Source organism: Aricia agestis, chromosome 18 (genome assembly GCF_905147365.1).
Source record: "Aricia agestis chromosome 18, ilAriAges1.1, whole genome shotgun sequence".
Taxonomy (NCBI): Eukaryota; Metazoa; Arthropoda; class Insecta; order Lepidoptera; family Lycaenidae; genus Aricia; species Aricia agestis.
The window spans coordinates 6765216-6792691 of NC_056423.1; the positions used below are offsets into that span (position 1 = coordinate 6765216).

A 27476-nucleotide genomic window follows, 5' to 3' on the forward strand; every position below is an offset into this window, starting at 1 on the left:
CAGACATCTGTGAATTTCTGTGGTCAAAGTTAAGTTAGCCTTAACTATAACCATAACTTTAACTTGAACCACGCCTATGGTGCAACCCAGTCTTAAAAAAATTGTTCATATTTTTTTAGGTTTTCCAGTTTAAACCATGATGAAAATAAAGTTCAATTTTGAATCTCTAGGTTTTACATAGATACTAGTTAAAATGCAACATTGCCTCGCATTGTACGTGTTCCTTTTGTGAGATATTTTAAGCGCGAGTCAGAACGTGCATACAGGGTGTTTCTTAATTTTTTATAGTTTTGATAAACAACTATTTCCTATTACAGATTAGCTACAGTTTTTAACTGTCCACTGATCTGGTCATCGTCTCATCCACCCCACACTCTAGTTCTGTCCCTGATAGACGAACATCTGAACCCTGCTTACACATTTCACGCACATTCGAAATATCGATCTTTTACTTTTACCGAGCGTGTCCGTCAGCTGTGGAAAGTTGTCGAAGCTAGATTTTATCTGTGGTAAGTGTTTTTGTTTATTTGGAATGAATAGGCCCTAACAAGACAAATGATGCAATGGGGCTACCGTTTTTTTTTTGCTCACTAGATTGCGCAACTCTCGACTAAGGTCCGAACTCCAAAGTATAGCTATTAAAGACTTTATAACAATCTGGAATTCCATTTATTTATTTAATTAAATTTAAATAATACCCCCTTTACTTTTGCAATTTTTTTAATACGATTATTATTTATTTTCTTAATTTCGCTCTCAAAGCATTTACATTGATCGCTAAATAATACTTTTGGGGATAATTTTACGAAGGAGATTGCTTTTCAACAGGTGAATTGTATAAATAATAATTTTTGCCACGAAAACCGCTTAAACTAGTACAAAATAGACGTTTTTGGACCTCGCGCGATACTAGCGCCTTTAGCGGAAAATTCACGCAGTAGCCCATTGGATACAAGTACAAAAGAGACTATTGGTTCCTCCAGGAATCAGGATGCTATTGGATGGTGCATTCGCGAACAAAACCCTGCATAACTTTGTATTTTAAACTATAGTTTCGGAGTAAATGTTTTCGTTACTACAAGAAAATAATATGTTTAAATCTTTTTAGGTCACGCAAAAAAGAACACGAGCTAATGTTTCAAAAAGTTTTTGGGCCAGCTATATTGAAAAGAGGCCGTCAAGTCCCATCTTACGAGGAAGTACGGTACAACGCATCCTTGGTCCTGGGAAATGGAAACATAGTAACGAGCGATCCATTTCCAATACCGAATAACTACAAGGATATCGGAGGATATCACATTTTTAATTACAACAAATCTTTACCACAGGTAAAATGGTAACTTGTGACTATAAACTACGTCTATCTGTAGCTTATATTTGCATAAGTTTCTTATTGAGCTTTTTTATCCTGTTGCTATCACCAATTATTGGTATTCCCAGACTGATCAAATTATCTCTTCAGAATTTGCAGGATATTTTGGATAATTCAAGAAACGGGGTAATATATTTCAGCTTGGGTTCCATTCTTAAAGTTTCAAGCATGTCGAATAATCTTCAGAAAGCGATTTTAGAAGTTTTGAGCAACACAAATCGTGAAGTGATATTTAATTCAGACGTAACGTTTTCAAATGTGGCTCAAAATATTAATATAGTCAACTACGCACCGCAGTTAAATATTTTAGGTAAGTTTAATGTTATTAAGTAGATCTATTAAAAAAAAGGTTATGTTTGACCGACTTCCAAACAGGAAAATGCACGTGTGTCAGTACATGCATCTATATTATATTATATTTACACATTTTTTTCGAACTGCACAAAAACGAAACACGCTGTATAGTGTCGTAGTTAAGGATCTGTGTTTTCAGCTCATCCAAATTGCGTACTATTCGTCACCCATTCTGGTCTTCTGTCTTTAACTGAGGCGTTATACTATGGAGTACCAGTGATCGGAGTACCATTTTTCGCTGATCAATACAATAATATCAACAAAGTGGCTGATTTGGGATATGGAAAGCAAGCTTATCTAGATGTGGAATCAGCTGGTAATCTTCAAGAAGTTATGGCGGAAAGTTTGGATAACCCAAAGTAAGTTGCAGAAAAAACCATACGACTGGTGTCCATTCCAGATTGTAATAGGCTTTTTGGACATCTATAATGTTATATCCTATGAAGTGTGACTCTCTGTTGGGTCTGCCTTTTATTTGTTTACACTTTAAACGCCGCGCTGAACTAATTTGGATGAAAACTGGTATAACAATGACTTGACGTAAATTAGTCCTGAAAGAAGAAAAAGGAAGGATATAGAATGTTTTTTTATCCCAATAATAATGTATGGTTTCCGTATATAACAAAGTTGCAGCCTATCTAGTTGTTATATTTTACGTTTTAGGTATCGACAACGCGCCAAAAAACTATCAAAGATATATCATCATAAACTAGTAAACCCCGGGAAAAAGCTAGTCCACTGGATAGAACATGTTATACTTTCTGGTGGGGCTCCGCATTTGAGATCACACTCGCTGAAGGTAGAATATTACAAGAAGCTTTATCTGGATCTATTAGGAGTCATTTTCTTGGCCCCCACTGCAATTATAGTCTTAATCAAATACATTTTAAGTCTACGAAAAGTAATTGAAGTTAGAATAAAAACAAAAACCGTTTGAGTCTACATAAAAGTTTTTTCCATTAAAAAAAAAACCAGCCAAATGCGAGTTGGACTCGCCCATAAAGGGTTCTGCAGCAGCAATAAGGTTTATTTTTATGAAATTAAAAGGTTTTTAATTTATTTTTATATCTCAGTTAATTTAATGAAAGTTAATTTAAGGTTTACCATTTAAGACGTATAAAAACTGTGTCACACTGTGTCTTCAGAGTCGGCCACGCACACTTTCTTACGCCTGTCAAATGTGTGCGTGCGTTACACCGTGTAAAACTGTTACACGGTGTAACAGTCAGCTGGCCGACTCTGAAGGACACAGTTTTGTGTATGGTGATTGGTGGGACTCCGTCCGCCTTTTTTTATACGTCCATGTGTACTTCATATTTTTTTTACACTTATCATGTCCCTACTTCAGAAGTAAGAGGGGGGGAGACCACATATTTTACCACTTTGGAACGCATCACACGCATAGGTTAGATGAAAAAAATATTCTTTTGTTTCAGTTGTACCTATGGGGTCCCCTAAAAAATTTAATAATTTTTCAATTTTTGTATAAAAATCCTAATACGGTTCACAGACTACACCTACTTACCAAGATTCAATAGTATAGCTCTAAAAAGTGGCTGTGACATACAGACGCACAGACAGACAGACATGACGAATCTATAAGGGTTCCATTTTTTGCTATTTGGCTACGGAACCCTAAAATGAAGCTATAAGTAGTAGAATTATTGTATTTATTTATATCCCTTTATATATAAAGATTTTAATATAGTAATTTAATATACTTAATACAAGTTAAAAGATAATATTTTACTTGCTTTGCTTAGCAAAAATGTGACCCTGTGTGACAAACCGTACGGAAACCGTAAGTAGTGCGACAAACCTAAAGGGTGTCACAGACAGAGCAGGTAATGTGTATATTAATATTTTATTAATATACATTACCTGCTGTTTGTGACACCCTTAAGAATATGTGCGTATCTTAATTTTGTAACAATTTCAATAATTAACGATACTATTTAATTTGGTGTTAAGCATTAATAAATACATTTGGGAGTTTGCTTTATTGAGATTTGAGAGGCAAAAAGAAAAGCCCATCACATGAACGGTGGCCGGTGAGCAACGATGGGCGATGGAAGGATACATTATTCTGGCTGCGGTCCTCTACTGACGTTAATTTTGACCAAAACGCTCAAAACGTCCCCTTTTGCCGTTCCATTGGACGACCGCGGTCGTTTTGATCTATGACGTAACTCATGACGTCATCATTTTCGCTCAAAACGACCCTCGACCATAAACTTTACCTCGACGAAGATGGGTCAAAGTGGGCGTTCTAGTTTTTTGGTTTTTAGTTAAAATTAAATTTTAACGTAACTATATCGCGAAAGCCATGTTCGGAAAGTTTTGAGGAGAGAGTAGAGACAAAAAACTTCATATTACTTCATTACAAAAAATGTTTTAATTAAAATAAGTATATTAAATAATATTTAAGTACTTAATAAAATATTTTGATTGGAAAAGAAATTGTTTTAAATGAAAGGTCAAATGATTTCCTTTAAAATATAATACTAATTTTCATCACTCCTGGTTGTGTGGTCGGTGCTCCTGTACCTGTTGACTTATATAACATTATGCGGTACTTTATGTGACAATAGTCAATATGCAAAGTTTGTGGTTTTGTTATTGAAATATGATTCAATGTGAAAACTGAAATATAATAAAAGTTTAACTATATTAAAATATGATTACATAAGTAAAAAAATGTAATAAGTACTAAAAACGAAACAAATATAATATTTGTAAAATAAAATATGTACATATCTATAAACAATTACTTTTATTTACGACTTCAAGAAAAGGATCGTAATATCCAAGTTCTGTTCAATGTAAGTATGTATAAAAAAATATTATAATATGTTCTTTTTTAAAACTTTTCTCAAAACGCGCCGTAATCCGTTACACTTGGGTTTGTATCACTGACGCTCACATGCTAGTGGAACGGGAAAAACTACGCTCTTGATCGTTAGCGTTTTTAACGTCATCTGGAACGCGGGGATTGTATAACGTAGAAGTTGTTAGCCACATTTAGTTAGCCACATCTAAATAGTACCACAGTTTGATAAAACTATTGCGATTGAGAAAATTCAGGTAAAAATAAAGTCGGTTATTGTTTTTATTATTCGTAGGTCGAATAAAACATAATATTTTTATTTTCATGGCAAAATATTTACCGTTGATATTTGCACAAAAGAATTTGAAGTAGAACTGTCAAGTGTCATTTACTTTTGATGTTTTCAAATTTTCAAAGAAGGAGAAGTAGAAAAAATAATTGTATTTGTATGAATATTGTGTTTTATTTTAATTATTAAGTATAAAGAATAAAATGTCTGACGATGAAGTGATCCGCTTTGAAATAACAGATTATGATCTGGATAATGAGTTCAATCCACACAGAAGTAGAAAAGCAAAGAAGGAGCAACAAATTTATGGTGAGTTGATTTTCCAAACCTCCAAACTCTGGTTCATCTTGAAATTTACCTAACTGTAACAAAATGGGCAAATTCAATACCTCATAATTATCTCTAAATTATTAACATATTTTCTTTTGTTTAGAGGTTAACAAACTTTAAAACTACACTAAAAGGGGTAAAACGAGCTGTGAAATTAATTAGGCTGTGATAGTCTTGATATGACCGAAAACCATATGTACTTATAAAAAATAACAGCTGTACGCAAATATTATAAATAACTAAACCACAAAGCTAGTTACAAAAATGTCTTAGCAAACAAACATTGTTGCACCAGAATATAATAATATAACAACTATCATACATTTATAAAACATGATATATTGCTATGAGAATAATCATCTTTTTAATTTATAGGTGTCTGGGCAAAAGATAGTGATGAGGAGGATAACGAAGACAATGTTAGACAAAGAGTCAGGAAGCCCAAAGATTATTCTGCACCTATTGGATTCATTGCTGGCGGAGTACAGCAAGCAGGCAAGAAGAAAGATGAAACCAAAGGTAGAACATTTATGTAGCATCAAACTTTCTTTCAAACTATAATAACTAGCTGTCCCGGCAAACGTTTCTTTGCCATATAAAGTGCTAGTTCCACGCGGCTTCGCCCATGTAAATTAGGAATTTTACGGTAACCGTACATTTTCCCATAAAAAATAGCTCTTATGTCCCTACTCCCTTCACTTGGTTTACTCTATATCTGTGCCAGTAGTTCGTAATTTCTAATATTTCCCCCATTTTTCCCACATTTTCCTGAGTTTCTTCGGTCGTATAAGTCTTAAAGTGATAATATATAGCCTATAGTCTTACTTGTTAAATTACCTATCTAACGCCTCCGCGGTCTAGTGGTATAGAGCGCGGCTCTTGACTCGGAGGTCGTGGGTTCGATTCCTGCGTTGGAAACATGTTATTTCCAAGTTTGGTTAGGACAATGCAGGCTGATCACATGATTGTCTGACAAGTAAGATGATCCATGCGTCAGAAGGGCATGTAAAAAGTCGGTCCTGCGCCTGATCTCTCGCCAGTCGTGTCGGTTGTCCGTCCCACTGGGTTATGAGAGTAAAGGAATAGAGAGTGCTCTTGTGTACTGCGCACACACTTGGGCACTATAAAATTACTCCTGCGTAGCTGGCCTGGTTTCAATGAAACCGGCCACCGTCACCGAAACCGGTGTGGGAGCTATTATTATTAACTATCTAACACTGAAATAAGTATTTAAATCAGACCAGTAGTTCCTGAGATTAGCGCGTTCAAGCAAACATACTCTTCAGGTTTATAATAATAAGTATAGATTTTTTCAATTATCGCTTGACAAACTCGAGTCTCGATCTAAAAGACTACTAAGTACCAATAACAGGGTCATTATAGGCTCATAAGTCATAACCATGGGACGATGTATGGTATAATATTATGGTAGTGTTGATGATGATGATGAATGTAATTTACATAGTAGCATATGCTTTCCGTTCTTAAACCAACGCCGAAACTCACAAACTTGTATCTATAAAGAATCAACAGTTCTCTCAGCACCTTCCGAACCACGGTATACCAGGTATACCTCGGTGCAAAATCTTACTTGTTGGTAGCATATGCTTAGAATACTTCTCACGAAACCGAGGTCACCACATGTTTCCATATACATTTTGAGGAGTTCCCTCGATTACTTATGCATCCTTCATCAGATCACCACTTTTGTGAATATAATACCAAATTGGGATGATACCCTATATACCAAAAAAAAAATTTTGAAAATCGGTTAACAAACGGCGGAGTAAGAAAACGAACATAACACCTCCCCTATTTTGAAAGTCGGTTAAAATTGTAGCCTATGTGTTATTCTGATGTATAAGCTATATATTTATTGTAAAGTTTCATTAAAATCCGTTCTGTAGTTTTTGCGTGAAAGAGTAACAAACATCCATACATCCACACATCCAAACAAACTTTCGCTTTTATAATATTAGTAGGATTAAGGATAGTAGGATTTCGCCCATAGATGAAAGTGCACAGTGTGGACATAGCTATTGTTTGTGCGACGGGATAGCGATGGACGTTGCTATGGTGACATACTTATTGAGTCACTTCTATTTTATTGAAGTGACTCAATAAGTATGTCACCATGGCAACGTCCATCGCTATCCCGTCGCACAAACAATAGCTATGTCCACACTGTGCACTTTCATCTTCAATTTTCGTCATCAACTTTCATATTGGCGCATTCAATAATCGAATGCGTCGCCGAAGGAACGCAACGCCAATATTGTCATTTTTGAAGTTTTGTATACGGTCAGAGGGCATGCATCGCGGGCAATGGGCATGCCTCACGTTCGCTATTGACTGCGCTATAACGCATGCCCTTGACGAACAGAAAAAGGCACAGTGTGGACAAAGCTAATGGTCGCCGTCAGTCTCGAGTTGTAATAATTTACTATTATTTATTCAACAAATGCACTTATCAATATAATAAGTAACCAGTAGCCGATTCTCAGACCCACTGAATATGCATATAAAATTGAGTTAAAATCAGTAAAGCCGTTTCGGAGGAGTATGCGGCCTAACATTGTGACACGAGAATTTTATATATAAGATTAATATATAATTATCATGTTACATTTTTTTAAATAAAAATGTCTTCACAATGAGTGCTGTGATTTATTTGTGCTGCCATTCTTATAAAAAAAATACAAGGAAAATCAGCTTATCCTAATTCAAACACCAAGGTAATTAGTGAAAATTTAATATTTTCTGTATTACAGAACTACAGCAATCTGGTGCATCAACGTCCAAACCACAGTATGTCAATAGTTCTGATGAGGAGGATGTTCCGGAACCTCACGAGACGGAAACAGCCGGTATCCGCCGGGCGGGACAAGGGATGAGAGCACCCAACCTCGGGGGAAATGTCGGAGCTTGGGAGAAGCATACTAAGGGTATTGGAGCTAAGCTATTGTTGCAGGTATGTTATGAAACTATGCTGCTAATACCTAAATTGTTGACATCATTAGAAACAACAGGATTTTTTTATTTATTTTATTTTAAGCTTTTTACCATGGACCCTTTAAGTTTTTTCATTTATTTACTTTTTTATTCTAATATAATTATATATGTTTTTAATCTATATAAGGACCGCCTATGGTGGTAAAAGCCTCCTCCAAATTTTGTAATAACAGGATATGTCCAATTAAATAGAACATTTTTGTAACTCATTAAAATATCATGCAATAAGTGAGTTAATCATAATAAATGATAGCTAAGAAACGAAAACAAAAGACTGATAATCAAAATTTGGTTTAATCTTAAGAGGGTTCAGGCCACAATTGGCCTGAACCCTCTTAGGAAACTACGCCATATTGCTTACATGGTAAACATTCTAGTCACGTCATTCACCGCTGTATTGCGGCCGCAGCATGACGGCGCCGCTTTTGGAGGAAACCAAAACTTTAAACATAGCAAATCAAAGTTCTTGTTTACCATTCAAGCAGTGTCTTACTTTCTAAGAACAAATACTTTTTATGTACTGCAAATGAAAAAAACAGTATTATTATAATATGCTCAATATTATCTCCTTTCAGATGGGTTATCAACCTGGTAAGGGTTTGGGGAAGGACCTTCAAGGTATATCGGCGCCCGTGGAAGCCACACTCAGGAAAGGCAGAGGGGCAATCGGTGCTTATGGACCAGAGAAGTCAGCAGTGAGTTATTAGAACCTGTTTAAAAATGAACTAATAAATGCTGAGTAGATTACCAAGTTTATTCGTTCTGTATGTATACTGTACTCGGCGAAACACGGCGGTAGCATTTCTAATCAGCTATTTGTAAATGCTTTCTGATGTTTTTAGATTGAAGTTTATCTATTTATTAGCGATTTTGATTGGCTAACGTCAAAATTTTGTCCATTTAAAAGTTTGATTAAACTTCGCCTGAGCTATCACGAAAATTCGATTTTTTCCAGATTGTTCAAAAAAATAATTGAAAATGTAAATAATCGAGGTATTTATTGCAATCATGACATGTGGTAAGAGATTCCATGTGTTTTGTTTACTTTCAAGTCATAATTGGTACATTTTCGAAACACGCACGATGTCATTTTCAATTTATTTAGGTAAGACAAGACGTGGCACGTTCGTGACTGCGCTCGATGCAGACTAAATAACAGACGGCCCAATTGTGCCGTATTTGAATCTTCACAACGCGCGCGGTAGTAACATATCTGCTTTGAGTTTTTCATCATTGGTTGTAACCTAATAAGTTGAAGGTGATATCTTTTTTAAATTCCTCCAGGTGAGGAATTTAAAAAAGATATCTCATCATTTGCAAGGATATATTTCCCTGTTGGTGCCATGTTCACAAAATTTGCATTTTTTTATTTCTCAGCAAAAGGCCAAGAAAGAGGAGGAGCGACGTCTCAAAGAGAAAGAAGATCAGGACAAGACTAAAACTGAAAAGAGCTACAACTGGAAGAAGTCGCATAAGGGTCGCTACTTCTACAGAGACGCGGCGGACGTTATACAAGAGGGTAAACCGACAATGCATACTATTAGCAGGTATAACATGCTACTAGCAATGGGGCTGGTTTTTTTAGTGATTTTTTAGTCTAAACGTTTTTATACAAGGTGTAACAAAACTAAGTCATAATACTTTAGGGTGTGTATGTGTCCCTTATATTATAGAGTTCACTGTGAAAGTAGCAGCGCTGAAAAAACAATTTTTTGGTGCTTGCCCATACAAAAGTGAAAAAAAGGTCTTTGAGCGCTGCTACCTTCACAATGAACTCTTTACAAGGAACACATACACACCCTAATTAAGTATTATTACTTAGTTTGTTACACCTATGTTACACCCTGTATATTATATGTAGTAGTTAGAATAAATATCTATAAACGGAAGAGTGTTTGTCTGTCTGTCTCTTACCTCTTCACGCCTTTGTATAAAGCTAAGAAAAGAGCGTGGGATAATTTGTGTGCCGAAGAAATGACGATTACCGCGCTGGTGTACGCCTACCATGACAAGAAAAACGTTTTCACACACAAAAATAAACCTTATTATCTACTCCACTACCACGCACATACCACACACTAAAATAAACCCTATTACCTACTCCACTAAACACAATTTCCAGTAACGAGCTGTCCTGCGTGCCCGTGATCGACACGACGATTCTCGAGCGTCTACTTCCGACTACGCCCTCTATTTTTTCTAACGTATACACACAAAAATAGACCTTATCACCATGATGAACTACATGAAACACAATTTCCAGTAACGAACTATCTCGCGTGCCGGTGATCGACATGACGGGTCGCGAGCGGCGCGTACTAAGCGGGTACCACGCGTTACGCGCCGCCGCCCCGCGGTACGAACACGAGCCGCGTCGCCAGTTGAACAACTTTGCTGCGCCCGCGCTGGTACATAACTTGCAGTTGGTGCTGGATTGCTGTGAGCAGGTGGGTCAATTTATTTCATAATATCATTTTATTTTATACGAGGGCGAGTCATGCTTTGGCACGAATGGGCCGGCTCGACCGGAGAAATACCACGTTCTCACAGAAAACCGGCGTGAAACAGCGCTTGCGCTGTGTTTCGCCGAGTGAGTGAGTTCACCGGAGGCCCAATCCACTACCCTATTTCCTTCCCTACCCTCCCCTATTCCCTTCCCTTCCCATCCCTATCCTCCCCTTTTACCCTATTCCCTCTTAAAAGGCCGGCAACGCACCTGCAGCTCTTCTGCTGCGAGTGTCCATGGGCGACGGAAGTTGCTTTCCATCAGGTGACCCGTTTGCTCGTTTGCCCCCCTTATTTCATTAAAAAAAAAGAACTTGCCTAGTGCGGTTTACTTTTGCACTCTACGATAGAAGTAAAAAACACAGCCGAACATATAACCTCCTCCTTTTTGGAAGTCGGCTAAGAATGTCCAAGAAAGAAAGAGTTCTACAGATTCTTCAGAACGAAATATATAAGGTGTAAGGTACGCGTAAGGTTATATTTAATGTTCAAAGTGAGTATTTTACAATTTTGAAGCAATTAAGTTTAAAAAACTATGACCCGAATACATATTATAATATTTATACATTTGAAATGTGCTAACAAAACTCTTTTATTTGATAACCCCACATAACACCGTCAGCTCCTTTATAGCTTCGCCGTACTCGGGTAAAAAAGAGAACGACCCAACTTTAGCATTCCTTACAGGATATCATCCAAAATGAACGCGAACTCAGACAAGCGGAAGACGAGATCGTAGTACTAGAAAGAGATTTGGAAGACTGCAACATACAGCTGAAGGAACAGGATGAGGTTATTGATAAAGTGGAGGCGATACTGCGCCGAGTGGAGCGGCTCAAGCACGCTGATGTGTCGCTGGAGACGGCTTACGAGGTGCTGGCTGATTTGAAGGTTGGTGATTTGTTATCTACTAGAGATGCCCGCAACTCCTTTGCGCCAAAATTAGTTTGTCGCGCGGAAACCGTACATTTTTCCGGGTTGAGAAGTATCCTATGTCGTTTCCCGGGACTCAAGGTATTTCCATACCAAATTTCAGCAACATCGGTTCAGCGGTTTGGGCGTGAAGAGCTAATAGATAGATAGACAGACATATATTATGGATAATCTGAGAAGTTTGTTCGCTTGCTAGTTAGTTTCTTTGAACGCGTTAATCTTAGGAAGTACTGGTTTAAATTGAACATTATTTTTTATGTATTTTTGGATAGTCAATTTATGAAGGAAGGCTTTAGGTTATACAACATCACGCTGCGGCCTGCGACCAATAGAAGCGAAGAATCAGAACAAAATGTGGAAAAAATCGCGTCTAGTGAAAATATAAGGTTCGATAGGACTTCGCTCAGTTGTAGTTTTTTTTTTTAATTATTACAATTTTATATTCATATAATTTTATATTTATATTATACAAAGTGACTTCACCTGCGGGGCTAAAATGATCGCTTTGAAGAATCATGATATGAATCATAAAATGATTCATTTTTCTAAAATCGCATAATGCAACTCTGCTTGCAATTCATTTCTGTATTTTTGTACTGATTTGACATTCATTGTCAGTTTGACAGTTTTGACAATGCATTTCCTGAATCGATTGAGAGGAATTGCTAAATGTAATTTTAGTCCGACTGTGCTTAGTTAAATAATGATATTATAATTTGACAAAATGCCTTCTAGTAAACATTTGAACCTAGCTTGCTCAACTGAAAATTGAAATCAAGACATTTTCAAGGCGAATGACTGTCTGTCTGTTACCTCGTCACGCTCAAACCACTGAACTGAATTTGCTGAAATTTGGTATGGAGATACTTTGAGTCCCAGGATAGGACATAGGGTACTTTTAATCCTAGAAAAATGGACGGTTCCCGCGCGATAATCGAATTTTGCTGCAACATTCCTAATTGATTTCTGCTAATGTCTTGTTAAATTTCTTTCAGGAAACTTTCCCCCAGGAGTACGACGTGTTCGGTCTAGGCACTATCGGCGGTAACATAGTGTCGCCGTTATTCAGTGCGTTACTGGCCAAGTGGGATCCGTTACAGCAGCCCGACCAGCCCGTAGCCACGTTCGTCAAGTGGCGCCCTCTACTCACCGAGGAGTCTTACAACACGTTGCTGTGGCAACACTTCGTGCCCAGTATTACGGCGGCTGCTGAGTGAGTGTTAATATGACTTAATATGAGCTATTCAGTGCGTTGCTGGCCAAGTGGGATCCGTTACAGCAGCCCGACCAGCCCGTAGCCATGTTCGTGATTGTATCATCAAGAAGTTGTTGCATAGGCAGATTGCGGACCTACGTAACTTGGATGCGTTATGTCAAAGTTCAAACCCAACCAGAACACTAACATTGAATTGATATAACCCAACTTAAACGTAGTTCTGCCATCTGCCTATAAATAAGTCTTCAATGGTCCAATCGGCTTATCACTTTCCCAATTACTATATGTCTACCCTCACCAGAATCTGATGGCAAAAAGAAATTGACTCTAGCAATACCGGGGTAGTTGGAATAAAACATTTTGATCCTTTTTAATTTGTCCTTGTAGCGACTGATTCTGTGTGTGAAATATGCAAATATAAAAAATTATCCAATGAACAAGGATATTTTTTGAATTTTTTTTATTAATATCCTGGTAGACCTATAGTAAAAAAAACTTATGTTACTGTTAATTATATTATCTTAAGTATGTCATTTGTTAAGTGGCCTTTCTAAAATATGAGACAAAGACAACAACAATAAGTTAATCAAGCTAACAACCAAACATACTTGTTTATGACAGTTCGTGCGCACGCGCTCAGCGTACGGCCGCGTATACGTACCGTACCTAGCGAAGTTAATGTGATATTACGAATATTCTTTCTGCGATTTAGTTGGAGTGCATACAAAATGATACAGTGCAAAAAATGCAAACTCTTTGTGTCTCTTACTAAAGATGATACTTATAAGTGCAATGGTGGATGTGAAGCTGTGTTCCATAAAAATTGTGTGCAAAATAATAAACAGTTTCTGCGGACATCGTGCTGCGATGACTGTCAAAAAACGAAAAATAGCCACATGCAGGAATCACAGGAACCTATAACACTAAGCCCTTGTGAAACATCGGTTGAGCGGGTCCTAGCAGAAGTTAATAAGAAGTTGGAGGTACTATACAATATGGAGAAGAAAATTGAAAACCTAACTTCTGCCGTGGAGTTCTACGGAGATATGTACCAATCCCTAGTGACATTTAAAGTTGAATCACAACGAAAAATTACAGCACTTGAACAAAAAAACATATATTTTGAAAAATGTAATAAAGCCTTGGAAGAGAGAGTAAAGGAGTTGGAGGTTAAAGGAAAAGAAAAGTATATTGAAATTAACGGATCGGAGATGCAAACTAACGAGGATACGAAATCTGCTATCTATACTAATATTATAAATGCGAAAGTATCTCTGTCTGTCTGTCTGTGTCTCGCTTTCACGCCAAAACTATCGAACCGATTGTAATGAAATTTTGTATACAGATAGTCTAAAGCCTGAGAAAGGACATAGGCTACTTTTTTACTGGAAAAAGGGTTGTAAGGGGGTGAAAATACGAAAATTTGTTCAAATTAAGTTAGTTCCAAAAATTCATACTAGATGGCGCCGTGCGTCTCTTACATCGCGCTAACGCTTGCCCAACATATATATTAACCTTCATATGAAGGTTAATAATAATTAAATGTCTCTTGAGTATATGACGGTTAGATTCTAAAAACATTTTATTTGATTTTTTTGTGTTTATCGATTATGGTTGAAAATATAATATATTTTTGTTTATCTTTGCTTTGTTGTAACAGGATAACGAGATAAATAGATGCTGTTAATTATTTGTGTAATAATATGCGATTAGAAAACTTAAGAAATATAAATGTATAAGTACTAAAATATTACATTATAGAAATACGGTTTGAAGTTTATTATATAATTTAGTTTTAGTGTTATAGATTAGTATTGATAAATTAACAAAATGTTAAGAGCGCGTACCTGCCAATAAACTTTTTAGTTTGGCGGGAAACTATTTTAAGCCACTTTTGTATTTTGGATTTGGAATAAACGTTAAAAAAAATGATATTTTTATCTAGTGCAAAAGCAGCTCATAACTTTTATGAAACAAAATAACTTTAATAAGCGATAGATGTGGTACTGACGATTATAAACACAATGATGATTCATATTTATTAATTCCAGGATATGGAACCCCCGCAACCCGGCGCCCATGGTGCGCGTGTTCGAGTCCTGGTCTGCGGCGTGCCCGCTGTGGCTCGCGCGCTCGTTCGCCGGCCGCTGCGTCGCGCCGCGCCTGCTGGCGGCCGTGCGCGAGTGGGACCCCACCCGGGACACGCAGCCGCTCCACGACTGGGTGCTGCCGTGGCACGAGCTGGCCGGTGAGTAGCGCCGTCTCGCTCTAGCGCCGCACGTGCGAGCGAGCATGCAGTCGTGCGCGAATCGTGCTGTCTCGCTCTAGCGCCACGCGTGCGAGCGAGAACGTCGCGCCCGCTGCCCGCCGTCCGTGATTTGTGATATCTCGCTCTAACGCCGCATGTGCAAGCGAGCACGCAGTCGTGCGCGAGTCGTGGCTATCGCTCGCTCTAGCCCAGTATAGCCTGTCAAGAAAGTGAAGAAATCAAAAAGTGGCAACATCGTAGTGTCATCCCTTTCAAATCAATCTAAGAAAAAAGGGATGACACTACGATGTTGACAGGCTATACGTGTGAGCGCAAGGCGGTATTACAGCCAGGCCGAAATGGAGTCGTTTTAGACTAATTAAAAACATTGATAGCGCGATTCGGGATTGTGGTTCATTTCATCCGCTACGGTATTAATCATATGATTACATATTTTATTGTTTATTTCTTTTTCGTCTTTTTTTTAACCTATCTACAGAATTTTGTTACACTATTTTAGAACATTTTTTTTACCCTTTACAGGTGAAACTCTCCAAGCACAAACCTACCCCCTCATTCGGTCGCGTCTGTCAAGTGCGTTATCAGCGTGGCACCCGGCGGACAGTTCCGCGCGGCCGTTGCTGGCGGCGTGGCGGCACGCTTGGGGCGCCGCCCTCACGCCGTTGCTGCATCATCATGTGCTGCCCAAGCTTGAGCATTGTCTCCAGGCCGCGCCGATTGATCTGCTGGGAGGAGCTACTGGTAAGTGGGCGTTGCAAGGTTATGGGAAGAGCTACTGGTAAGTTAGCGTTGCAAGGTTATGGGAGGGGCTACTGGTAAGTGGGCGTTGCAAGGTTATGGGAGGGGCTACTGGTAAGTGAGCGTTGCAAGGTTATGGGAGGGGCTACTGGTAAGTGAGCGTTGCAAGGTTATGGGAGGGGCTACTGGTAAGTGGGCGTTGTGAGGTTATTGGAGGGGCTACTGGTAAGTGGGCGTTGCAAGGTTATGGGAGGAGCTACTGGTAAGTGAGCGTTGCAAGGTTATGGGAGGGGCTACTGGTAAGTGGGCGTTGTGAGGTTATAATGACGTCGTTGTCACAACCGCATATAATGTGGAACCAACGCCGCTGTTACACTACAAAGTGCTGCCCAATCTAGAGCACTGTCACCAGGTCTCGCCGATCGATCTGCTGGGAAGTGCTACTGGTAATCTACTGGTAATCAATGTCGTAGCAATAGCAACTATAAACAAGATTTTACCTATGCCATGTAAATCCAAACAATTAAAAATGAACAGTATAAATGAGAAAGTGTGTGTGTCTGTTTGTTCTCTTTTCAGATCGCTGAACTGATATTTATCATGAAAAAAATTACAGTATCGGCGCCATAGACGAATTTTGATACGACGGAGCTGTTAACATTTTCCTTATAAGAATATTTAAACCGTGCATATACTATACAATATTTTATCCTCGTTTGTAACATTGAAAAAGGCGTTAGATAGACAAGGACAGCACATTGAATAGCTTTAAATCCATTGTGTAACTATTTCATAAGGGATCAAGCTTAATAAACTTTACAGAATGGTGTCCTGCTTGGACTTGGTGTGTGCCGTGGATAGACCTGATCGGTGCGCCAACTATCGCGGCGCTGGCAGGTCGAGCGCTGTTGCCGCGTTGGCTGGCGGCGCTAGCGGCGTGGCTGAATAACGCGCCGCCTCACGCCACCGTGTTGACGTCGTATACGCACTTTAAGGTACGTGTACGCACTTACGTGTACGTAATTTAGGGTACGTGCACGTAGTTTAAGGTAGATGTACTCAATTTGCGGTACGTGCACGTAGTTTAGGGTACGCGTACGCACTGTAGGGTACGTGTAAGTATTTTAGGGTACCAGTTCGCACTTTTGGGTTCGTGTACGCACTTTTGGGTACGTGTACTTTCTCTGGGTACGCGTATGCACTTTAGGGTAAGTGGGATAATTATGATACACATACATAATTTAATATTCGACGTTAGCTACTTTTCCTTAAAAAATATCAAACTTTGAACCCAAAACGATAAAACAAATTGGTGATTAGTCTGTAGTAAGATTAGTTAGATATTGAACTTGTATTTTCAGAAAATGTTCCCTGAAGAGATTCTCAAGGAGCCCATTGTGAGAGATGCTTTCAGAAAGGCATTGGACATGATGAACAGAAGTACAGATATCGATACAGTGGAACCGCCTCCTCCGCCAAGATTCACGATGCCAGAACCCAAAGAAACGTCCAGAATTAGTGACATTGTAGCCTCCACGGCTCAAGCCAAGAGTTTCAGTGAACTCCTAGAATCTAGGTGTATAGAAAAGGGCATTACCTTCGTACCAATAGCCGGGAAGACTAGAGAAGGGAGACCGCTTTACAAGATTGGGAATATGCAGTGCTATGTGATAAGAAATGTGATTATGTACTCTGATGACGGTGGAAGAGTCTTCGGGCCGATTGGTCTCGACAAGTTATTGAATATGGTGGATGAATAAAGTAAGTTTAGCAATTTCTTGTATTTTTTTCTCCTTTTTTTATGAAATAAGGGGCAAACGAGCAAACGGGTCACCTGATGGAAAGCAACTTCCGTCGCCCATGGACACTCGCAGCATCAGAAGAGCTGCAGGTGCGTTGTCGGCCTTTTAAGAGGGAATAGGGTAATAGGGGACGGTAGGGAAGGGAAGGGAAGGGAATATGGGAAGGGAAAGGGTAGGGGATTGGGTCTTCGGTAAACTCACTCACTTAGCGAAATACACCGCAAGCGCTGTTTCACGCCTGTGAGAACGTGGTATTTCTCCGGTCGAGCCAGCCCATTCGTGCCGAAGCATGGCTCTCCCACGTATATAAGTATACACAACAAGAGTTATAAAACAAGATTAATGGGAGCTATAAGTGCCCTGAATCGCTCGGGTCCCCACATAATATTATTTGGATGATAATATTGTTTTGTTTATTGGATAGAATTGTAATAATTTACGATTTTTTCATAATTGATATCAATTAAATGTTATGAGAAAATCCTGATTGCCTACGTCTATAATTTATAGGTATTTTTTATTAAAGGGTCACGAAATGTATAAAAGGTACAAATAAAACAAACAATACTTTTAAATACATGCATTTATTAATGAGTTATAGCAATATGATGAATATTAACATATTAATATAAAGATATTATAACCTAAATGCTAAAAATTAACAAAAATGACATAAGTACTAATATGGCATTTTAGTTACAAACTAAAATTTAGTGGAGGTAATTATTCTTTGGCAAATAATATGTAGTTAGCAACTCTAAATTCGAATGTTGAAACAATATGGAGCTTAAACTTTTTGTTCGTTTTTTTTGTTTTGTGACACAAGACTAGGTTATTTTGTACTGTGCAATCTTCTAAGAATCAAATACTTCCTTAATACCTACAATATAACAGATTAATATACTGTGGGGGTTTTTAAAATACTGTTTAGTATTTTATACTGGGCATATAAATGCATAATGGGCATGGCAATGGCAAGACAAGGCATTAACAGTCCGAAGGACAACTACTTTTAAAAAATTATTTCCTGGTACGTACCTTGTAAAAAAAGTTTTTTTTTTAATGAAATAAGGGGGCAAACGAGCAAACGGGTCACCTGATGGAAAGCAGCTTCCGTCGCCCATGGACACTCGCAGCATCAGAAGAGCTGCAGGTGCGTTGGGCTGCAGGGAATAGGGTAATAGGGGAGGGTAGGGAAGGGAATAGGGGAGAGTAGAGAAGGGAAAAGGGTAGGGGATTGGGCCTCCGGTAAACTCACTCACTCTGTTTCACCGCGCTGTTTCACGCCAGTTTTCTGTGAGCCCTTCTTTACATACTTACATATTTTACGATAATATGCCACAGTGATGCGTTGCGTAGTCGGATGTCGTGTTTTGTTGAATCGACAAATGGAAGATCTTTATCTTCGTCGTTTCGTCAGTTAATTAATGATGCGTTGCGTTGTCATCGTCTTGTATTGACGTGCGTAGTCGCAACGCAACTTTGTGACGTAAGTACCTACCTATCTACCTATGAATCAATTTCTTTGATGGTAGGTACAATGCGTTATCACAGAATACATAATTAGTACCTTACGGTACAGAAGTTTCACTCCCGAGTTTAGGTATGATAAACGCAAGCGTACCGTCACCGGACTAGTCTCAATAGGTTGGCACTTTTGTATTCTGTGGCTGAGCGACTCGCGCGCTCGCCGCCCGGCCGCCGCGCCGCTCGCTTGATAGCCCTGGCAGATTGAAGCGAGATGGCAGACAGTTATTGTACTATGAACGCTAAACGCAATGCAAAAGGTCGAAATTAGGTTGTTTTCCAGAATAGTAGGTAAATATCTCGGCGATTTCGCGCCGTTTGTATGGAAGTGATGGCGGCTCTCGACATAGGCGAACGCGTTGGCCAACGCGTCTGCAGACGCGTTGGCCCAATGTGTAGAACGGGCGTTCGCGCGTTGGCCGTAGGTATTTAGACGTTGGCCAACGCGCGAACGCCCGTTCTACACATTGGGCCAACGCGTCTGCAGACGCGTTGGCCAACGCGTTCGCCTATGTCGAGAGCCGCCATGAGACAGGCCTGGCGTTATTTCGTTCCGACGTCGCAACGTATAACGTATCGCAACGTAGGAGTGTGGCTTCACTCTTACTTATTGACTTTGTTACACAGTATAGTATTTACTTACTCTAAATAATATTATTATATCATTTCAAATTAATTATGGCATTTTAGAGACTTAGGTATTATAAATTTGGGACAATAAAATCATAACATTTTAAGTTTTAGTATAACAAAAATTAGTACTTCCTTAGTGAGGGTTTAGGCAAGATTGCTTATCAGCATCAAATGCGAAAGATTAAATCTTTGAATACAAAATCTTATACTTAATGCTAAAAAAAACTAAGTAATGGCCAGATTATAATAAAAAAACTTTTATAAAGTGTTTTAAACTTAGGCCCTATGTACTAGTTATTATTTAAAATTATGTTTATTGTACATTATTGACTTTCCGTATGGCATCATATTGTGTTATATAATATATTATTATAAAAACTATAATATTTTGTAAGCAGGTACCTAAAACTAATGATTATACAAAATGATATGTTTCAGTGTTCCGTACATCATGGGTACATCCATGATTGGTCGTTTATACAGTCGCAATCTTCAGTTTATGTAATGAATAATTACTCCAAAGTATAATTTCTACGGCTTCAATGAAATTTAATTGGATTTTTATATGGGCTCTCTTACGGTGTGGAAATCAGCTACAAATAAATTGATATGAAGTATGAACTTTTTGCTAATAGGGGCTTCTTACACATGATCTCTAAGATTGTGTTATTTGTTTTAAATGTCTGTGTATCTGTTTGTGTCTGCCCATAGCATCGTAGGGGGCTATCCACATATTACGTTCCACAACATTTAGATTTTTTGAACCCCTCCCCCATGTCACTTTTTTAATACATTTGAAATTACCCCCTCCCTCCCACTTAAGCTGTGACGTAATATGTGGATAGACCCTGGTATCCAAGCGGGTGGATGAGTGTTATTTGACCTTTGCAAAGGTTTATCTGACAGACATCTACATAATCTTCATTACATAACTACGTATCTCAAGATAAGATTACATTCCCATCTTGCGTTGGTAATTATAGGCTCTGTAGCATTGGATCCCATTAGCTAATCCCAATGTAAAGTTGCATAGAGATAGCGCGTAGTTGATAGGACGAATGACGAGACAGTACCGTGTCCAAATAAGGCCCGTTGCAGATAAAGTCGCGGATTGTGTGGTCGATACCTTATCTAGAGGCCTACGGTACTCGTCTATAGATGCTGCCACTAGTGCCTAAAAATACAAGAAAATATTGTAAGTGCTGAAAATATTATGCAAGTGATGAGTTATTAATTATATTTTGTATATTGACTCAACGCTATTGCTAAAGTTTGGTAGCTGAATAGAAAAAAATTCGTTCACTAAGGCCGGTATAAATAGTCAGCATTCAAAATGCGTCTCGGTCTCAAGACACGGTTCAGGCTCTGTGATTGGTTGGCTGACAAAATTTGGACCAATCTTAAGCCGAACCGCGTCTTGAGACCGAGATGCATCTTGAGTACTGACTATATTCATACCAGCCCTATAGCCACTTGTTTCATTTACAGTTTTGGGGTGCACTTATGTGCCTCGAAACAAGATATTTGCGTGTGCGAGTAAGAGACAGGTGATGGGTAAATAGACTAAGTAATTCCGTTGTCCTGAAAAATTACTGATTACTCTTGCGCATAAAAATATTGCTATCTTTGTCGCACCTACGTAACGCGGATTAGGCGCGAAAAGGACAAATAGCGTTGGGTCAATTTACTCGTTTATGTAATTTCTGCATGCTGCACTCCAATTTAGCTTGATTTTCCCAATAACAAAGTAAGAATGCACTTTTCCTCAAAGGTTAGTTATGTAATGTGAGTTATGAGTTATGACTATTGCAACTATAGTCATGAAAGTGCTATTATTTTATCTATCTCAGCAACCAATGCTCTTAAACAGAACATGCAAAAGTTCTTTAGATTAATTATTTAATTTCCTTCATATATTGTAAGATATTATGATGTTAAACTTCTTTAACTTTCTGTTGTTTTCTTTTCGGCCGCCTGTTTCACTACTTCCTGATGAGTGCCGGATAGGCTATTCATCACTTAACTTGACAGATAGAGTATGGAGAATCTGTAAAAAAAAATTGTGGATAGCCTATCTAGCACTTTATCAAGAGCTGGTGAAACAGGCGCTTAGCATACTAACAACTAATTCATACCATATTGGTACATGATTTCCTTGGCAGATTATAGGTTATTGAATTTATTAAAACATGACTAATAATACATTATGCATTTTTATGCTATATAAAGTGGTTGCATAAGTCGGAGAAAAACTTACCAATGTTAATAGGTCATCCAAATTCATTGATGTTCCTCCACCTTAGTAAATGATATTACCAGCAAACACTATAGTTAATTAGATGAGCATTAAGCACTGACATGATAATTATAATAAAACTATAAACTTTTCAGGTAGTCAACAGTAATGAAATGAAAAAGAAAGAAAATAAACATATAAAAATATATATTCAACAATAAAAAGGTTGTTACAAAAATAGTAAATCTGTTCGTATGGAATATAATAAATATTTTATTAGTTATTACCCTTGGTATGTAATGAAATGATTTATTAAATAAATCAAGTGTCATACATATTTGTCATATTAATTTAATGGAATTTCTAAGATGAGAAATATAACTATTCTATTTGCATACTCATAGAATACAGCTTGTATTTATTTCTTGTCTAATTAAAACTACCCATGTCTAACTGATCAATGAAAACAATATTAATCTAACATATCACAGTAAAAAACATATCTACTAAGAGCACCATGCTACGAGTTGTGTTCGTAACAGCACATACAAAATGCTCTATGACATCTGCTAAATATATAATTTAATGAGATTTGCCTACATTCCCTACTAATTGTCATTTCAACTATACAATTGTCTATCACTGTTTGCTCTTTTTTGCCTGTTCATATTTAATGGCTCGCCCTATTTGATAGAGACTCGTCATGGCTACGAACACATTGACGGCAAAGAGACTATAGTTCTTGGGTATGATGACAAGTGAGTAACGAGACCAGATGAGTCCTGTGGCGGCGAGCGATACTGATTGAGGGATGGACAATGTCTCCACAGGTCGATTAAGGTCACCCAAACCAGCGATCACCAAACCCTGAAATTGTTAAACATGTCAACCACAATTTTTTTAATTCATGCAGTCAAAGCATTGGTTTTACACTCCATACAGTCACAGAAATGACTCAAATCTGTTGTTTATAATATTGCTTTTGAACTGTAAGAATTATAATTCAGTTATGACTTATGAGCAATGAATTTTGTTATTGATGACTGAACTGAGTGAAATGATATTGGACATATTTACAATGTACTCTCACCAAGCCATAACAACTTAGAACTAGAATTTACCATTAACAGGCAAAATATTATAAAATAACCTTTCGTTAATTCTATTTGTTGTTTTAATAATATTAGATATCACACTCTCTTTCATCATTCTTATCTACTAAGCCATCAATAATTATTGAAAGATAATCTTAAAAAGAAACTGAGAGTGATAAACATAAAATTCTAATGAGAGAATTTACAATAGAAAATGTAAATGTTTATAATGTAGGTATTGGAAGTCATTAGCATTGGAAATGATGTTGTTTTCAATCAAACTCGTTATTGACCTTAGTAAGAACAAGGTTTTATAATAATAGAGCGACCTTGAATAAAAACTTACCCATTTGAATGCTGGCGCCCAGAAAAATATGGTTTTTGGACCTAAAATATAAAAATATTTTATAATTACGTAGCAGTGTTGGTTCGGATTTGATTTGATGCTTTAAATCATCACTTACCAGCTTCATGTTCCCAGAGGGGTCTTAATTTTGATGGAACAAATTTATCAGCCGCTGATACAAGAGTTTTATATACCACTCTGGACATTTTTTGTAAGTCTATATTTCAGTTAACTAAATATATATTTTAGGGCTCCAACCACACAATCATCAAGGCACAGACTACCAAGATCATCAAGAATTTCAAGAAAAGACCCCGTTTGGAAATTTTTCTGAGCTTATCACTTATCAGTTTGACATTGACGTTTTTAAACAATCTGTCTATGGTTTGTGGCTATATGGGCAACGCTCCCTTTGCCTGTCCCGACCGGGACGAATTAAAAAAAAATTGTCTATGGTTTGACAGCCTGTTTTTTTATTTACTATAGTAGGCTACAGTTTGGCATTTTTGTGACGCAAGTCGCAACTTGCGAGTTGCGACTTGCGATGCGTTTTAATACTCAATACTCATACAGCATATCTACTGCGGTCTGTGTACAAGAAGTTATTAAAAGGTGATATTGTTAGTAAATACTTAAATAATAATAGATCATTAAATATTATGATTATGTCATTATGTGGCGGTGCCCACAATTCACCTAACATTCCTGCATCGCGCTATCTAAGTTTTCTAACGGCCGTTCCCAATATTTGATCTATCTCTGGTTTTGCCCTACTAGAGATAGGTAGGATAGCTCACAATTGACATAAAATATAATTTAATTTATGTCAATTGTGAGCTATTCCTATCTCTAGTAGGGCAAAACCAGATATAGATCAAATATTGGGAACGGCCGTAAGCGCGTCGGTATAATAATATATTATACGACAGCTGAAATATATCACGTGGGCTCCGGCCTGACCGAGCATAACATCTCGCTCGGTCAAAAGATCTTTGTGGCCGCCACGCTTATTCCCACAGGACACGCCTCCTTCATCATCATTACTCTCCGCCCCTCCGCACCGCGCCAGCCAGCATCGCCTCATCGGGTACCTCGTCCACTAGCCGCAATATACCGCGGCCTGAGCGACTCCGCATCGGCATCATCGGGCTTTCTCACTACACCAACCGGTCAGCAAGCAGAGCACATCTCTCCTGGTCAGCACGTAGCATCGGCCCCGCACGGCAGCGCGACAGGACTTCAAGATGTGGAGTGATGTGGCGCCGTGGCGGTACCCACAATTCGCCTAACATTCCTGCATCGCACTATCGAAGTTTTCTAAGCGCGTCGATAAATATATACGACAGCTGAAATATATCATGTGGACTCCGGCCTGACCGAGCATATATAGTATATACCACCTCGCTCGGTCGGAGGTTCTTTCTTTGTGGCCTCAACTCACATTCCCACAGTTATTATTTCATAAATAGCTTTACAATATGAATTACTAAAAAGTATTTGCACTTTGCACTCAATAATTTTAAATGAACCGTGTATTGTTCATCTTTCATCTGTATAAACTCTATAGTCTATGGATAGCAGACGCGAAGTCGCGAAATGACTAGTAATCTGTGGAAATGATTGAATGCGTGTGAAGTGTGATCAAATGTGTCAAAAGGGCTAAATTAAATTTAGCTGTTCTTTGTTTACTTTGCTTTTTTACGTTTCTTTTTTACTTTTTCCTTTCATTTCTGTGTATGGATTATCATTTCGTTTAAAGTTTCACAGTGTAATATGGGTACCAGCACGATGGGGAGCGATTTACACAGTGATAAGCAAGACAAAATGTTGAAACTTCAAGCCCGAAAGAAGGAGCTCGAATTAATGTTGGCCTCGAAAAATGAGGAATTATATAAGCTATGCGTTCAGGAAGTTCAACTCACTGGTATAATGCCGCCAGAAGCACCTTTAAGTCCCGAAATACCGCAACGGGAGAGACTAGGAAGTGTGCGTAGCGTTGACAGGTCTACCGAAGGCACTGATGTTCACGACGGCTCCGATACGTCTTCGCGACGTTTGAGACAAGGTATAGATCGCGTGCATGACTCCGATCCAAACTTGCGAAAGAACCTAGCCCATAGGTTGTCCACCCCGTCGATATCAGGCATATCCACAAAGAGTGCGCAACCACGGCATGTGAGACGGCCGGAAATAAACTCCAATTTCTTTCCTTCGCCGCCGCACGAACGCAATCCTGAGACTTTTTCAATTCACCCTTCTCATACGTATCCGGCTTTGGCTACAAGACAGGATGGTCACAGTGACATCATGAATGATTTACAGCATGGTCCGGTGCACAGACACCATACCATGACAACAGAATATTCAAACAAGATATACTATAATAGTCCAACAGAGGCTCACAGTGTCTCTAGACTGCGGGAAACACACTTTAGCAGTAGTCATCCAGATATAACCACACATTACACTCATGGAACGATTGCACAGTCCCCGGTACCCACACACAACGGAATGCGAAACACCCCCCTCATATACCAATATGCTTCTCACTTAAAGGCACAGAATCAGCATTTAGGTGCTTTACATCACCATCAGATGCAACCGAAGCGCCGGGCCGATGGTGTGAGACGCAACACCTTGCAAAGGACTCAAACATACCACCTCACTTCTCATAGCGATTATAATCAACATTTGGAGAATATGGGTGAACCGTACAGGCCTCCAGCCCCAGTATATCAACATAGATCTCAGCCGGACATCCAAGAACCTGTAGAGAGAAGACAAGCACCTATAGAACGAAATATACCTGTGCCCAACACTTTGCCATTACGAGAGAGAAATACGATACGAAATCCTATGTATATGCAGCTCCAAGTGTCCACAGAAGATTATGGTCAGGAAGAAAGAAGACCGTATCCGAATGCAATGAGTCCACTCAGTCAAATGTCAGGCTATTCCCAGGGGAATTTTGATTCAGTCAGCATGAACAAGTTTTCACCTCTCTCTCAAGATAACAAGGTCAAAGAGAAGCAGTGGTACGAGACATCTTTGGATTCTCCAACTAAAGAAGTGCCCGTCCTGAAGAAGAGCCCAAGTATCAAACGAACTCCGAGCATTGGGAACTCTCAGACTTACGAGGTAATGATATCCTCGGGCCGTCACTCTGCAATGCAAAGTCCAAACCAAGTGCCTCAAAGTCCACCTGTGCTGTCTACAAGTGCAGTGTCACTGGAGTCTCCTAAAAACTTAACCGTTATAGAACAAGGCAAGTGCATTCCGTACAGAGAGGAGACCAAACCATTTGAGATGTCAGACTTCTACAAATATTCTACAAAGTTCCGACAAGCCAATGCTCAGAAACCCTCGGGTTCTAACCATCACATCAGTATGTACAATAAGTTACCTGTTGATGCAATGCAATATAGCCAGGATCAATGGCATAGTCAAGGTAATTAAGAAAAGACAAATAATTCTAGAAACTGTGCCCTAAATGAGCCTAGAAAAGCCAGTTAGTATGTATATTTTTTGTATTTTAAATTCTAGTTATAATATTAGAAAAGTTACTTAATTTTATTATATTATTCTAAGTATTGCTTAATACACAATAATACACAAATATAATTTGTATAATAATATTATACAAATATATAAAATATGATGTAACAGAAATGAAATTATAAAATATGTTCAATAAATTGAATTGCCATTTTAATAAATTAGTAATAATGACTGTAGATGTTGTAAGTTACAAAACTGTGATATTTTTATCCAGATTTTATTCTCAAAGAAATGTTTCAAGACCATTACTAAGTATAATTTGGTATTGGTAGTGATATTACAAAATGAAACAATGCAAATTCAAGGTCTATTTGATTAAGAACACAACTTAGGGTGAGGCCAAACGAGCGTAATTTTGTGAGTTGTGAGTCGCAGAATTTCAGTCACGTAAATTATTTTTCATACTAAGCACAACTCACAAAATTCTACCTGTGT

General features: G+C 38.3%; 4 protein-coding genes across 5 annotated transcripts; 3 read left to right on the forward strand and 1 right to left on the reverse strand.

Moving 5' to 3' along the window:
* The first annotated feature begins 1133 nt into the window (after positions 1 to 1133).
* LOC121736194 (UDP-glycosyltransferase UGT5-like) lies at positions 1134 to 3080 on the forward strand. The gene is made up of 5 exons (XM_042127283.1): positions 1134 to 1328; positions 1463 to 1682; positions 1866 to 2085; positions 2390 to 2525; positions 3075 to 3080. The coding sequence occupies exons 1-5, from the start codon at positions 1134 to 1136 to the stop codon at positions 3078 to 3080; spliced, it is 777 nt and encodes a 258-aa protein (XP_041983217.1).
* Positions 3081 to 5022: 1942 nt separating this feature from the next.
* LOC121735799 (septin-interacting protein 1) lies at positions 5023 to 17620 on the forward strand. The gene is made up of 12 exons (XM_042126757.1): positions 5023 to 5151; positions 5548 to 5691; positions 7944 to 8143; positions 8760 to 8879; positions 9562 to 9731; positions 10448 to 10631; positions 11377 to 11580; positions 12618 to 12835; positions 14890 to 15086; positions 15630 to 15848; positions 16668 to 16840; positions 17207 to 17620. The coding sequence occupies exons 1-12, from the start codon at positions 5046 to 5048 to the stop codon at positions 17603 to 17605; spliced, it is 2334 nt and encodes a 777-aa protein (XP_041982691.1). The 5' UTR covers positions 5023 to 5045; the 3' UTR covers positions 17606 to 17620.
* Positions 17621 to 20288: 2668 nt separating this feature from the next.
* Positions 20289 to 23807, reverse strand: LOC121735801 (mitochondrial pyruvate carrier 2-like). Of its 2 annotated transcripts, none has more exons than XM_042126761.1 (3): positions 23602 to 23807; positions 23484 to 23524; positions 20289 to 20981 (listed from the first exon to the last, which is right to left on the reverse strand). In XM_042126761.1, the coding sequence occupies exons 1-3, from the start codon at positions 23687 to 23689 to the stop codon at positions 20760 to 20762; spliced, it is 351 nt and encodes a 116-aa protein (XP_041982695.1). In that variant the 5' UTR covers positions 23690 to 23807; the 3' UTR covers positions 20289 to 20759. The 2 variants fall into 2 exon arrangements, with proteins under 2 accessions (XP_041982695.1, XP_041982694.1); XM_042126760.1 differs by lacking the exon at positions 20289 to 20981 and adding an exon at positions 22676 to 22910 and having other exon boundaries at positions 23602 to 23777.
* A 1318-nt stretch (positions 23808 to 25125) lies between these two features.
* Positions 25126 to 27033, forward strand: LOC121735800. The gene has a single exon (XM_042126758.1). The coding sequence runs from the start codon at positions 25257 to 25259 to the stop codon at positions 26937 to 26939; it is 1683 nt and encodes a 560-aa protein (XP_041982692.1). The 5' UTR covers positions 25126 to 25256; the 3' UTR covers positions 26940 to 27033.
* The last annotated feature ends 443 nt before the right edge of the window (positions 27034 to 27476 follow it).